This window comes from Geotrypetes seraphini, chromosome 15, assembly GCF_902459505.1.
Source record: "Geotrypetes seraphini chromosome 15, aGeoSer1.1, whole genome shotgun sequence".
Taxonomy (NCBI): domain Eukaryota; kingdom Metazoa; phylum Chordata; class Amphibia; order Gymnophiona; family Dermophiidae; genus Geotrypetes; species Geotrypetes seraphini.
The window spans coordinates 15501288-15514572 of NC_047098.1; the positions used below are offsets into that span (position 1 = coordinate 15501288).

Sequence of the window (13285 nt, forward strand, 5' to 3'; positions counted from 1 at the left end):
GCACCTTACAGGGCACTGCTGTGAATGTCACAAAAAGGGTGCACATAAACATAATTCCAGAACTCCCTTATAGTTCATGGTGAGCCCCCCCCCCCAACATCCCCCAAACCTACTATACCCACCTGTCTACAATCCCAAAAGCCCTTATGGCTGCAGGTGCCACCTATATGGCAGTACAGTAGAGTTTGGTGGGCTCACATGTTCCACCATGAATGTAGTGGTTAGAGTGGCTTATGGGCCTGGGTCCTCCTCTCTATGGTTCACAAGCCCACCCCCCAGACTACTTAAGCCACCTCTATGCAGCTCTACTAGGCTTTCCTATGCCAAATACTAAAAGGATTCGATAAAATAGAGCAAGAAACATCGTTATATTCGTTATCAAATGTGACTCGGACAAGAGGTCATGGACTGAAACTGAGGGGCAACAGGCCCAGGACAAATGTCAGGAAATTCTGTTTCACACAGCGAGTGGTGGACGCTTGGAATGCTCTCCCGGAGGAGGTTGTGACAGAGACCACCATTCGGGGATTCAAGGGCAAGTTGGATGCACACCTTCTTGCAAATCACATTGAGGGATACAAGTAACAAGGTCAGCATCAGGGAAAACCTACGCAGCCTCCGCGTGTGCGGGTCGCTGGACTAGATGGACCTATGGTCTGATCCGGTGAAGGCATTTCTTATGTTCTAAATGCTGAGGTTCCGGAGGCAGGTATGTACATTTTTATTCTGAACTTTATGGGGTGCAATGGAATCAGTGAATATGGGTGGGGGATGGGTGTGAAGGGGTCTTTACTTTGTCCCTGGTCACTTTGAATAACTTTTGGGCACTTATACATGTGTTTACATCATCTAACTCACAACATATAAGTTCCGTCTAGGCAGTCTTGTCAAAGCTTCGATTATTCCTGCAGGATGACTAAGTCTAGGTCGGCCCACATCCCGCCCATGTCCAACCCTAATCACTCCTCCAAAAACGCCCCTTTCAGCTCTGGGCACACAGCAGGATTCAGAGGCCTAAAAAGTCCCTGGATATATCTAAAAAGTCATTTTGATTATCGGCACTTGGTTGACCTGTCTTTTAGATCGTCCAAGTGCTGACTTGGGCCAGTTTTTAGACTATTTAACTTTCGATTATAAGCCCCATTAAATACAGGTACTTTCTCTGTCCCTAGTGGGCTCACAATCTAAGTTGTTTGTACCTGGGGCAATGGAGTGTTAAGTGAATTAAACTCTGGAATTCATTGCCAGAGAATGTGGTGAAAAGCCGTTAGCTTAGCAGGGTTTAAAAAAAGGTTTGCCTAATTTTATAAAGGAAAAATTCATAAACCATTATTAAGATGGACCTGGGAAAATCCACTGCTTATTTCTAAGATAAGCAGCATAAAATCTTTTTTACTCTTTGGGATCTTGCCAGATACTTGTGACCTGGGTTGGTTCTGTTGGAAATTGGATACTGGGCTTAAAGGGCGTTTGGTCTGACCCAGTTTGGCAACTCTTATGTTCTCATGACTTACTCGGGGTCACAAGGAGCTGCAATGGGAATTGAACCCAGTTCTCCAGGATTTCAGTCCACTGTACTAACCATAAGGGTACTTCTCTACTCCATATGTAACAATTTAATGCCTATTGTTTTGTGTTAAATTTTAACAAGTTATAGAATGGATGTTTTGTTATGTTTGTGGGTTGGGTACGAGGATGGGAAAGAATACCGGGGATGGTGAAGGGACAGTAGCGATATGATGGGGAATGGTTGGGGATGGAAAAGAATTGACTGATTAACCGTTCCCCTTAACTGTATCCATGACATCCTGCTTGTCTGTCTTGGCTGTTTAGATTGTAAGCTCTTTGGAGCAGGAACTGTTTTCTTCTTTGTGACTCTGTACTACGCTGCGTACATCTGGTAGCACTACAGAAATAATTAATAGCAGCAGTAGTAGTAATTCTATGGTTTAGCACCTACATGTATGTGCTATTTGCGTGCTATGATTATAAGTGCTACATGTGCGCATGGATGGGACACAGGCATTTGGTTTAGAGAATAAAGTCATTTACACGCTAGAGTGCCGTATGTAGGCAGATTCGTTTATGCCTACTTTTGACATGGCGTAAATGGGCGAACTTATAGGAAATATTGACATGTAATTGCTGACTTATGCTACTATCTTATAAGAGAATCTGACACTAGGATGCTTTTATAGAATTTACACCCAACCTGCTACATTTTGGTGACTAACTTATGGGTGACCTTTACGGAACTGCCCCCGTTGTGTATGGTCTGGTGGTGTATGGTCTCTGACAGCATAGCTATTGCTAGCAATCAGCATTTTCAGTTGGCATAACTAATGTCAGCAAAGGCCTATGGGAAATTATATCAATCTGACTCTAGAATGTTGATGCAGAATTCTGTGCTCCTGCAAAGAAATCCACATACATTAAGCATCCAGCCAGACTGGATTGTTTATCAAGAAGATAGGCTGCTTGAATGGGACAAAGAAGCCAGAGGCTAATCCCATCTACCATGCCTGCAAGTATCACACCCTCCTTATCAATTAAATTAACCATTGTTTCAAACAGTTTACAAATTCTAAACAGAAAGATACTGGGAAATACAATAGTTTCTATATTCAGAATAAGATTCCAAGCTATAAAAGCCTCCTCTCAGCAACACACATGGATCTATCTCTTTCTCTGTCTATCTCTCTGTCTATCCTTCTCTTTATCTATGGAACCCGAAGCTTAGACCATCACCCCATCCCCCTTTCTCAATCTCTCTCTGGATCTCCCTGGAACTTCAGGCTTCTATGTCTCTATTTTCCTCTGAACTCTGTAAGGCAGGGAAACTGCTTTGCTCTCTCATTAATTGTAATGCTTAATTGTAATGCTTATGAATATTGTTTTTCTGTAAGCCTATTTCTATAATATATTCTATAATATATGCAATCACCTCTGGCTGTGTTTCTTATTTGATTCTACTCCTGGTGAATCTTCTGTGAGGGAACTGAACCTGGGACCTGGCATTTATAAGGGCGCCTCTCACGTAACCCCTACAACCTCACATTGTGGGGGACCTGACACTTCAAACCTTACAGTCTCCTCCACTGCTATCCCACTGTCGAGGTGAGAATCTCTTCTAGTTTCAAGTTTATTAAAAATTTGTTGTAAAAGCAACACTTCAATACTTCAATGCGTAAGACAGTTTAAAATTAGGAGACAAACAATAAAACAATTTTATACACATAAACGTACAGTGTATACGTACAAATAATTACTGGTACAAAAGGAAAGTAGGGTGAACTACAATCTTTAAAGAAAATAGAGATACATTTAAGGAAAACATTTGGAGGGTAATAAAAATAATCTTGAAAGCATGGCTAAGCCTAGAGGAGATTGCAACCTCTCTCTCTTTTCCCTTGGCGCTTTGATCTCCTTTCAGGTCTTTCAGTACCATTTTTACGCTGATATGTCCAAGATCTATCTCTCTACACCAGAAATTGCACTGGGAATCCAGTCCTATGTTCTAGCCTGAATGATCATCTGAACTGTTGCCTGGCTGTCCCATCGCCATCTGAAATGGAACATGCCAAGACACGGCTTCTTCTCGCATTTCCCCTTATCTCTACCTCCCCTTTCTCTATTTGCTGTGGATAACATGGTCACCCTTCCAGTCCAACCCGTCCGTAACATTTGACTTCTCTCTCTCCTCTAACACTCTGCTTAAACCTGTCGTTTCTTCTTCGGCCCCTCGCCAAAAGCCGTCCCTCCCGTTCTGAGCACATTATCAAAAATCCTTAGCCAAGTTTCTCGTCAGCTTCCACGGAGCCTGTTGCAAACTGCTCCTCACAGGTCTCCCACTGAGCCGTCTCTCTCAGTTTCAATCAGTTCAGTATTCAGCTGACTAACTTATCTTCTGCCAATGTCCCTCTTCTCAAGTCACTTCATTGGCTTCATAACCATTTCTACCTACAGCTCAAATGTCTCCTACTGACCTACAAATGCATTCATTCTACAGTTATTTTATTAGCAGTCCATACACCAGGGCCGGCATTAGGTGGGGGGGGGGTCAAACAGGTGTGTTAGTACTAACTGCCCTGGGCCCCACAGCTCCAGGGGGCCCCTGTGAGCCAGGATGTCTTTCCCTTCTCCCTATCCCAATCCAAAAGCCCCTCTCACCTTTCAAACTGCGCAGGTGTTGCCGTCATAGCAGAGATTCTGTAGCGCTGCTTGCTGCTTCCTTGGCTCTGATCCTCTGCCATGGTCTGTGCCCCCCCCCCATGATGCAACTTCCTGTTTCTGCTCGGGCAGACCATAGCAGAAGAACAGTGCTAAGGAAGCCACTAGAGAATCACCCCCACACCAGCAAACCCTTTGCATTTTAAAACGTGAGAGGTCTTTCAGAACGGGGGGGGGGGGGAGGGGGGGAAGGGAAGGACATCCCAGCTCACAGGAGCCACCTGGGAGCAGATGATTTTTAAATTAAGGGAGGGATGCAGAAGGGAGGGCATGTGATGGTCCTGGAGGAGAGGGAGGGAAAGAGGAAGAAGGGAAAAATGATGGCTGGGAGGGCATTTGGTGGGTGGGAAAATTGGAGAAGGGGGTAGGGAGGAGAGGAATCAGGGCCCCCCCTCCTTAATTTCTGCCCTTGCTCCCAGAATGTCTTAACACCAGCCCTACTATACACCTTTCCTTGAGAACTCCATCAATAGGTGTGCACTAATGTTGCTGTTAGCTTGTGGCCATTAACAAAAACTAGCCCGTGAGCGTCTATTTTGTAGGTGGTAAGGGCTCACGTGCTAATCCTGCACTAATGAGTTAGTGCACAGCAATGCCAATGAGCTAACAAATTAGCACAGAAATACCCACTCTCTGCCCCCCAGACATACCCCCTCGGCTAAAATATAAAAAAATGTGGGTAGGATGTGCACTTTTGAAACTTACCACGCCCTGCTGTAATAATCCCTTTTAAGCTGCAGTAAGCACACATTAGTGTTTACTGCAGCTTAGTAAAAGAACCCCTAAATTCACAGCTGCTAAGTTGTCCAGCTCCAGGAAGGGGAGACTTTTTGGCCAGTCCTGGTTTTGAACTTACATCCCAGTGCAGCATGGTATTCGTAGTTGCTGATTCTATCCATTGAAATCAATGCTGCATATTTCAGTGAGGATTTACTGGTAGGAATGTTGGCCAAAATTAAAAAAAAAAAAAAAAAAAAGGCCAGGATAATATTTAACCACATTCAACATGGATTCCTCCTACTCCGATGAATCCTCTCTATTACAGGCTTATACCGTAAATCTGTGGTTCTTTCTGATCCAGCTAAAATACGCTTTAAATCTGTCAACAATCAACATAATTTAACGAAAGATGAAAATCAGGCTATGAGTAAACTTAAACAGAATGGTAATCTGGTCATAAGCAAGGCTGACAAAGGAGGAGCGATTGTTCTACAAACCAAATATGATTACGTCAAAGAAACTGAGAGACAATTATTTCAGGTGATTACTTGCATTTGGAAGCAGATCCAACTTTGGAATTATAACAAGGAATTCAGAGAATCACCCAATCTGGTTTGGATGCTGCTTTTCTAATCATACAAGAATTTAAATTTTTTAACGTCAAAGCTCCATACTTTTCCAGTGCTTTATACTCTTCCAAAAATTCATAAGACCATGCCTATTGTGTCAGGACGGGGCTCATTGAACCACTCTCGAATGTTGTTGATTTTTTCTTAAGATTATGGTCAGTAAGGCATCTTCCTATGTACGAGATTCTACTGATTTTATGCGTAGAATTTCACACATTGCATTTACTAGTTCACAGGATGTTTGGATGGTCACGATGGACATCAAATCCTTATACACCATCATTCCACTGGAAGAGGCCTTGGAAGTTATAGCGTATTATCAACGTGAAGATCACAGGATCCCTATCTCTTTCTTGCTGGAACTTGCAGATATGGCACTAACAAACTTTTTTTTTCAGTTTGAAGGCCATTATTATCAGTAAACATCTGGTGTAGCCATGGGGCCACTATGACACCATCAATTGCTAACCTCTTTATGACACGTTTTGAGGAGCATTGGATTCCGAGTTCATCCGTCAATATTTCCATTCAGCAATGGACCAGGTACATCGATGATATTTTTTTTCTTTTGGACAGGTTCCAGAGAATCCTTAGATGATTTTGTTGAATGGTTTAATTCCAGACATCATAAAATCGAGGTAGAAACGGTGTGCAGTACCACAACGATATCTTTTCTTGACATACAAATCAAATGTATTGGAGATCATTTAGAAACTACTGTCTACAGGAAGCAAATGGACCGTAATACTTTTTTTTTACATTTCTCAAGCTCTCAACCCTTGCATTTAAAGAAAAGTTTGCCAGTGTCACAATTCCTTAGATACCGAAGGATCTGTTCCATGGTAGAAGAATGTAGAATTAATTCTACAGAATTAACAGATATGTATATCCTACAGATCTGGTATGCAAAGCATACAAGAGAACGGTTTGCCAATAGAGTTTTCTTGATACAACAGAACCAGAGGAACAACATGCAAGAATCCATTATTACCTGTACTCTTAAATAAGGCATGAGTATCCAGAATTCTACACAAACACTGGCACCTGATTTCTTTAATGCCAGCTTTTCAGGACACACGGTTACAAGTGGCATACTATCTATTTTACGTAAACCCCATTTGGACGAGCACACCGCAGGAGGTCAAAATCCTTGCGGCAGATGCAAAACCTGTGACATTACTCTATCCATCTGAGTTCACTAATCCTATAGACTAACTGTGATACGGATTTTGTGGTATATTGTTTTGTATGTCCCTGTGGAAAATTTTATATTGGGCAAACATCAAGAAGGTTTTGGTTGAGAGTAAATTGAACATCGCAGTGCCATTACTAGAAATGTAATGGAGGCACCTTTGGGGCAGCGCTGCGTTCAACTACTATCTCATCATTTTCACGATTTGAAATGTTTTGTCATTGATCACATCAATCAGAATCAACGAGGAGGGAACAGGAAGCTTATGCTCCTGAGCGTGGATTTATAGGCTACATACAATATAGCCGTCAGGATTAAATGTATCTATTGACTGGGTGTATTTTTATTGAAATAACATTATGTCTGCTTCATGGTTTGCTTTTTTTCCTAGTTCCAGCGCGAATAACAGTGTTCCTTCATTGATCATTGTTTGACCTGTTAGGAGCCTAAGCCAATCACCTGAAGGTAAGATCGTGATTGGCGTTTGGTTGTTTATTTAAATCAACGCTTTGGCGCCATTTTTTTTAACCAAGAGGCGAATGCCTTTTGCAGTTCGAGGTAATGTTTCTTTGTATTCGAATAACTTGGACAAGCTGAACGAATTTTCATTAACTCTTCTCCTTTTTTTGCATAGAGCCCCGAGGAAACAATTGAGTAACATCAAAAAACGTTGGCCATCGTCGGCATTATTTTTCCAGTGTTCATTCACTGGACAGAAGCGGCAGTTGTGAACAGCAGGATTAAAGCGGTGGAGCAAACATAAAGATAAGTCCAGTTTTCCACTAAGATATTTATTTGCAATTTTGAACTTTAGATAACATTACACTCTACCAATAAGGGTTTTTCTGGCTGATGATCAAAGCATGAGGGGGAGCCGATGAATCGTCCAGCTCTCTCTCTCATAGCCTGGTGCAAATTTGCACCTCATGGCTTCTGAAGCCTTTTCTCTTTGAATTCCCTTTTTTTGAAAAATGAAGGTGAATTTGTGACATTATACCAAGCACTTAGAGGTCGTTTTTCAATGTTAGAGGATAATATTTAACCCACAGCTGGCCACACAATTTTTTTTTTCTACACCCAGGATTCAGCAACAGGCCCAGATGGCTATCTGGGTAAATTCAGATAACTATTGAATTTCAATTTCGGTTTCAGCACTGAAAAAGGCCCAAAATCTGGGCTTTGGCCCAAAATGCCAGGGCATTTTTGGCTGAAACCAAAACTCCCCCATGCCTACTCCCCACTGTTGCGGCTGCACACAGCCTCCCTTTCCCCTCACTCAACTACCCTCCCCCAGCCAGCACCACCACCACCCATAATCTCCCCCATCCTGGACTCATCAGTGAACTCGCCCCCCTCCCCCAGGTCTACCTCAGATTCCTTGATGGTATAATGGCCTGCCTAAGCAAAAGCTATTCACACATCACCACCACCAAAATCGCTGCTGTGACCTTCAGTAGGAGTCTCAAGATGGGAGGGAGGCTGATTGGCTGGGGGGGAGGGGCAGGACTTGTTGGGCCTGGGGGGGCGGATCTAGCGATCGCATGGAAAACCACGCAATGAGCCGTTTTATGCATCGGGTCAGCATATACGATCAGTCGCTAAACCAATCAAACTGGTTTAGCGATGACAAGTGATCGGAGACTTTAGTGAATCCTAGCCTCAGGACTGGCCTGCAGCCAGGTTGGTTGGTACTAACAACACAAGTACCGGTATTTGAGGTCCAAACAAATAATACCACGTCCTCCAAAAAAAACCAACCAATAGCATACATAAACTCATGATGAGCTCTCTGAGATTCCCAAAGAAATTTGCCAGGTTGGTCCATCAGCCTGTGGCTCCATACAATCGGTAAATCAAATTAGTTTTACAGCACACTGAAAAGGGTTTTGCAGTGGTCCTTGTAGTTCAAATCTATACAAATGCATCTCATACATATTCATTGTGGATAGACCTAAAGATCACATTGGTTACAGGCTGCTCTAGGCCAGGTTGTAATGAACAGAAAATGAAACCAGCAAAGCTTAGAAGTGTCCTGGCTTTCTCACTTCCTTCAGCCTCTCTCACAAACATCCCAAGCATCCTACTCCCTGAGATTTTTTTCATGGCACTTGGAAGCCCTGAGGCTAAAGAAACTATGGGCTAGATTCACTAAGGACACCGATCGTGTCCCGACCACTTTGCGACCCGATTTTCCTCTGACCCGATTCACTAACCTCGTGGCCGATCATCCCCCGATCCGATCCGCGCATGCAAATGAGAGGAAACGGCATGCAAAGTAGGACGGACGCGATTCACTAAACTAAAGAAGGCACACCGACTGGGCTGGCCGATTCAAAAACAAGCGACTGGTGAGGACCAGTCGCTTGAGCAAAAACCCTGCTCTCTGCCCCGACTCCGTGGTTTAAACCCGCAGCGCGGCCCCGCTTTCAACCCACGGGCTAAAACCACAGGCTCGCGACAGTTTCCAGCTCTTAACAACAACAACAAAAAGTTTCAAGCTCGGCGGTGAGCATGCGCAGACCATCTACAGACAAAGGAGATGGTCTGCGCATGCGTCAGGATCGCTGGAGAGTGATCTATGCAGTCAGGGGGGGGCGTGATTACGATCGCCCTCATTTGCATGATTGGATCCGTGGCCTTAGTGAATCTAGCCCTAAGGCAGCTAAAATGAACTGGGTTCAGAGACTAGTTGAATATGAGTGCCCTCCTCAGTTCATCTAAACTCATATCATTCCTGTGCAAGTGTGAAGGGAATGGTCAGACACTTCAGACAGACATACAAGAAGAAGTGCTTTTAATCGGTAAATATCTGGAGACTGGGGACAAAGAGGAAACCAACTGTCTGCTTTCTTTTCTTGCATTCCTTTGTAAAGGAGTTTTTCACTGACACGAATTGGGCTGCAGTCAGTGGGTTTTAGATTTCACAGACATTCTGTCACTTTCTTGCTAATGCCCCTTCCTTCAATCCTCCTCCTCCCTCCTACCGAAACTTCTCCCCCCCCCCCATCTCCCTCCTCTCCCCCCTTCTTCCTCCTTGTAGTTCGCAACTCTATGATCAACTTGGTATGTAACCTCTTCTAACCAATGTGAACCGCCTAGAACTCTTCTGGGTATGGCGGTATACAAAAATTAAGTTATTATTATTATTATTAACTAAGGATCCCTAACGCAACTTACCCCCTTTCTTTCTTTACAAAGCCGCACTAGCATTTTTAGCGCCAGCCGTGGCAGTAAGGAATTCTATGAGCGTCAGAGTTTAAAAGTAAACTTAAGAGCTTTCTTTTTAAAGATGCCTATGATGCGTAGGAGTCCGAACCTATCGCAATAAACTCTTACAAGGTTACTATCTTATTCCTCTTCTATTGTTCTCTACCATAATTGTTCCTCTTTCTATCATCAATATTGTATTTCCTTACCCATTCATTCCTGCTGTTTCTTCTGTTATTGTTTATATTGTTAGTTACTAATCTGTTATGTTTGCTTAGTGTCTACTTGTTTTTAAGAACCCCAGTGTCTACTTGTTTTTATTAACCCCAGTTTTAATCTGTAATTTGAAAGATTTGTTCATTGCTTAGAAATTTGAGTAAGCGATTAATCAAATACACAATAAACTTGAACTTGAAACTTCTTACCGCCACGGCCGGAGCTAAAAATGGTAGCGTGGATTTATAAAGGAGGGGGGGTAAAGCTGCGTTAGATACTAACGCGTGCCAAACAGAGCAGGAAAAAAAAGTCTCATGTCGATGCGCTTAACGTGTTTCGCATTTGTTTTGGGATGGCCATGCGCTAACCATGCACTAAATATTTTTTGTATTTCTATTTTTGAGGGGGTACGTCAGGGGCAGAGAATGGGCTTTCCCGCGCTAACCAATTAGCGCATCTACATGAGCAGACACTAATTGGTTAGTGCGCAAAAAGCACAATCCCACAATAATTTTAAAAAATTGCCATGCACACCTGAGTTGAATTGGCCACTGCTGTTTAAGTGTATTGTCATGTTTGTTCTGCTAAAAGAAATACTGGAAAAAAAAAAATGGCCATGCACTAATGGCCATATTAGGCCCCCTTGTATCAAGCCGTGTTAGGGTTTCTTTATTGCCAGCTGCTGCGGTATAATCTCCGGCGCTCATAGAATTCCTATGAGCATCGGAGCTTTCACTGCGGCGGCCGGCGATAAAAAAATACCCTAACGTGGCTTGATAAAAGGGGGCCTTTAATGCACCATCATTCATGAAATAAATAAATCAGGGGTGGAGGGTACCACTGCAGTAAAAAGTGGCCTTAGCACACGGGAAAGATAAGACTATGGACATGCTAAGGTCACTTTTTATCTCAGCTTTACAAAAGGACCCCATAGTAACTTTTTTAAATTTATTCTAACTAGATAAGCAAACAAGAGAATTTTTTTTTTTTTACCCGTTAAATGCCATCACTCTTTATCTCACAAAATTCATCATACCTATATCAGGGGCAGACAGATCTCATTCTTGTCCTTACTGCACAGTGAATTTTGCAATGGTCAGATATAGGAACAGCTGAGACTGACATCCTAAACTGACCCTTCTGCTCAGCGGTGTCTTAAATACGCAGGGTTTGCTTTAGGCATTCGATGCCCTCTGTGCTATCTCGTTTCAGAAATCTGACCTATATAAGTACAAAATTGACTGCATCGTCTATTTCTACACACAGACACAGACACAGACATGCAAGGCATGACACTTACCGTCCACGTAGCTGACTTGGCTGTGCTGGACTGCTGGAAGGTGACCTCAAAGTTGTGGGGACCAGGGTAGTCGGTGTTGGAAGGGATGACGGGCGCAGGTGACATGGCATCGAAGGTGGAGCTGGGCTGCGAGTAGGGCGAGTGGGTCGGGACATTCGATGCGAGCTCAGAACTGTAGGGGCTGGTGGAAGCGGCTCGGCTGCTGATATTCTGATCCATGCTGTTGTTGAGCAAACTGAACTGGGACTGGGGGAATGGAAAAGGGGAGGAGAGAAAGAGACAGGTATGAGGACCGAGGCATCAGCTGCTCTTCAGGTGTCTCCTTTCAGACCTCTTAAAGCATCTAAGTTTGCTCAGCAGTCCTCCCAAAATATTTCCTATGGATTTTTTTTTTTTTTCGTTTTGTTTACTTTCACAGGTCACCACATGTGAAAGAGACTGTAACATATATTTCGGCTTTCGTACAGGTAACCGCTAATAGTCCATGGGATTTCTCAGTGCAGGACCCCTTCACTTTACCAACAAAGAAAGCCAGAAGGGTGTTTTACAGAATTTAAACCACATTCCAGCGGACCGGCAAGATGCTCCCTGCAGTGTTGGGGTAGAACATGGAAGCCCAACTCAGTTCAGCCAGAAGGTGGCAGCACTTTAGTTTCTGGCTTTTGAAGACTCTTCAGATATGTTGGGGATTTTAAAAATTGGAAGCTACACACACATTAAAGGTTACAAAAATGATATTAAGAGGTTTGCAGACTTTTTACCTCTGTGACTATATTTGCAATTAAAAAACCCCAAAAATTACTGCAATGTTTTTCAACATAAAATATAATGAATGATATGTTTGCAACAGAGGCAAAAAATTAACTCTTTTTGTTGCATTTGGAAATGTCCCACCCCACTTCCTTTGACATTCCCTGCCTTTTGCTCGGAAAACCTCCCACCAAAGTCTAGGGCAGGGGTAGGCAATTCCGGTCCTCGAGAGCCACAGCCAGATCAGGTTTTCAGGATATCCACAATAAATATGCATAAGATAGATTTGCGTCTCAAGGAGGCAGTGCATGCAAATCCATCTCATACATATTCATCGTGGATATCCTGAAAAACCTGACCTGGCTGTGGCTCTCGAGGACCGGAATTGCCTAGCCCTGGTCTAGGGCAGTGTTTCTCAACTCGGTCCTGGACTACTCCTTGCCATTCAAGTTTTCAGGATATCCATAATGAATATGCATGAAAGAAACTTGCAAACAATGGAGGCAGTGTATGCAAATCAAGTTTATGCAAATTCAATGTGGAAATCCTGGAAACCTGACTGGTAAGAGGGTACTCCAGGACCGAGTTGAGAAACACTGGTCTAGAGTGAACAGATTTGTGATCTGTGATTTTACCAAATAATCATAATCTCCCCTCCCCCTCCAATTATTTGCAGTAAGGAATTTTCACATTTTGCACATACTTGGTCATCTGGTACATATTCAGGGTTGTTTCCTGCACTTTTTATCAAACAGAAAAACTTCCCTTAAAGACAACATCTGTCTATTTCTAGTGGAAGCCTTGTCACTATAAAGATGTGGCATGTCTGAATTAAATCCCTTTTACTGAACATAAGAACATAAGCAATGCCTCTGCTGGGTCAGACCTGAGGTATATCATGCCCAGCAGTCCGCTCACGCGGCAGCCCAACAGGTCCAGGACCTGTGCAGTAATCCTCTATTTATACCCCTCTATCCCCTTTTCCAGCAGGAAATTGTCCAATCCTTTCTTAAACCCCTGTACTGTACTCTGCCCTATTAC

General features: G+C 43.2%; 1 protein-coding gene across 12 annotated transcripts in view; it reads right to left on the reverse strand.

Moving 5' to 3' along the window:
* Positions 1–13285, reverse strand: part of TP73 (tumor protein p73) — a 199988-nt gene that overhangs the window by 89027 nt on the left and 97676 nt on the right. For all 12 annotated transcript variants that reach the window (XM_033921753.1, XM_033921761.1, XM_033921759.1 and 9 more), the window contains one exon: positions 11495–11740. In XM_033921753.1, coding sequence (XP_033777644.1) covers positions 11495–11740 — 246 coding nt within the window. The remainder of the gene's footprint in view (positions 1–11494; positions 11741–13285) is intronic.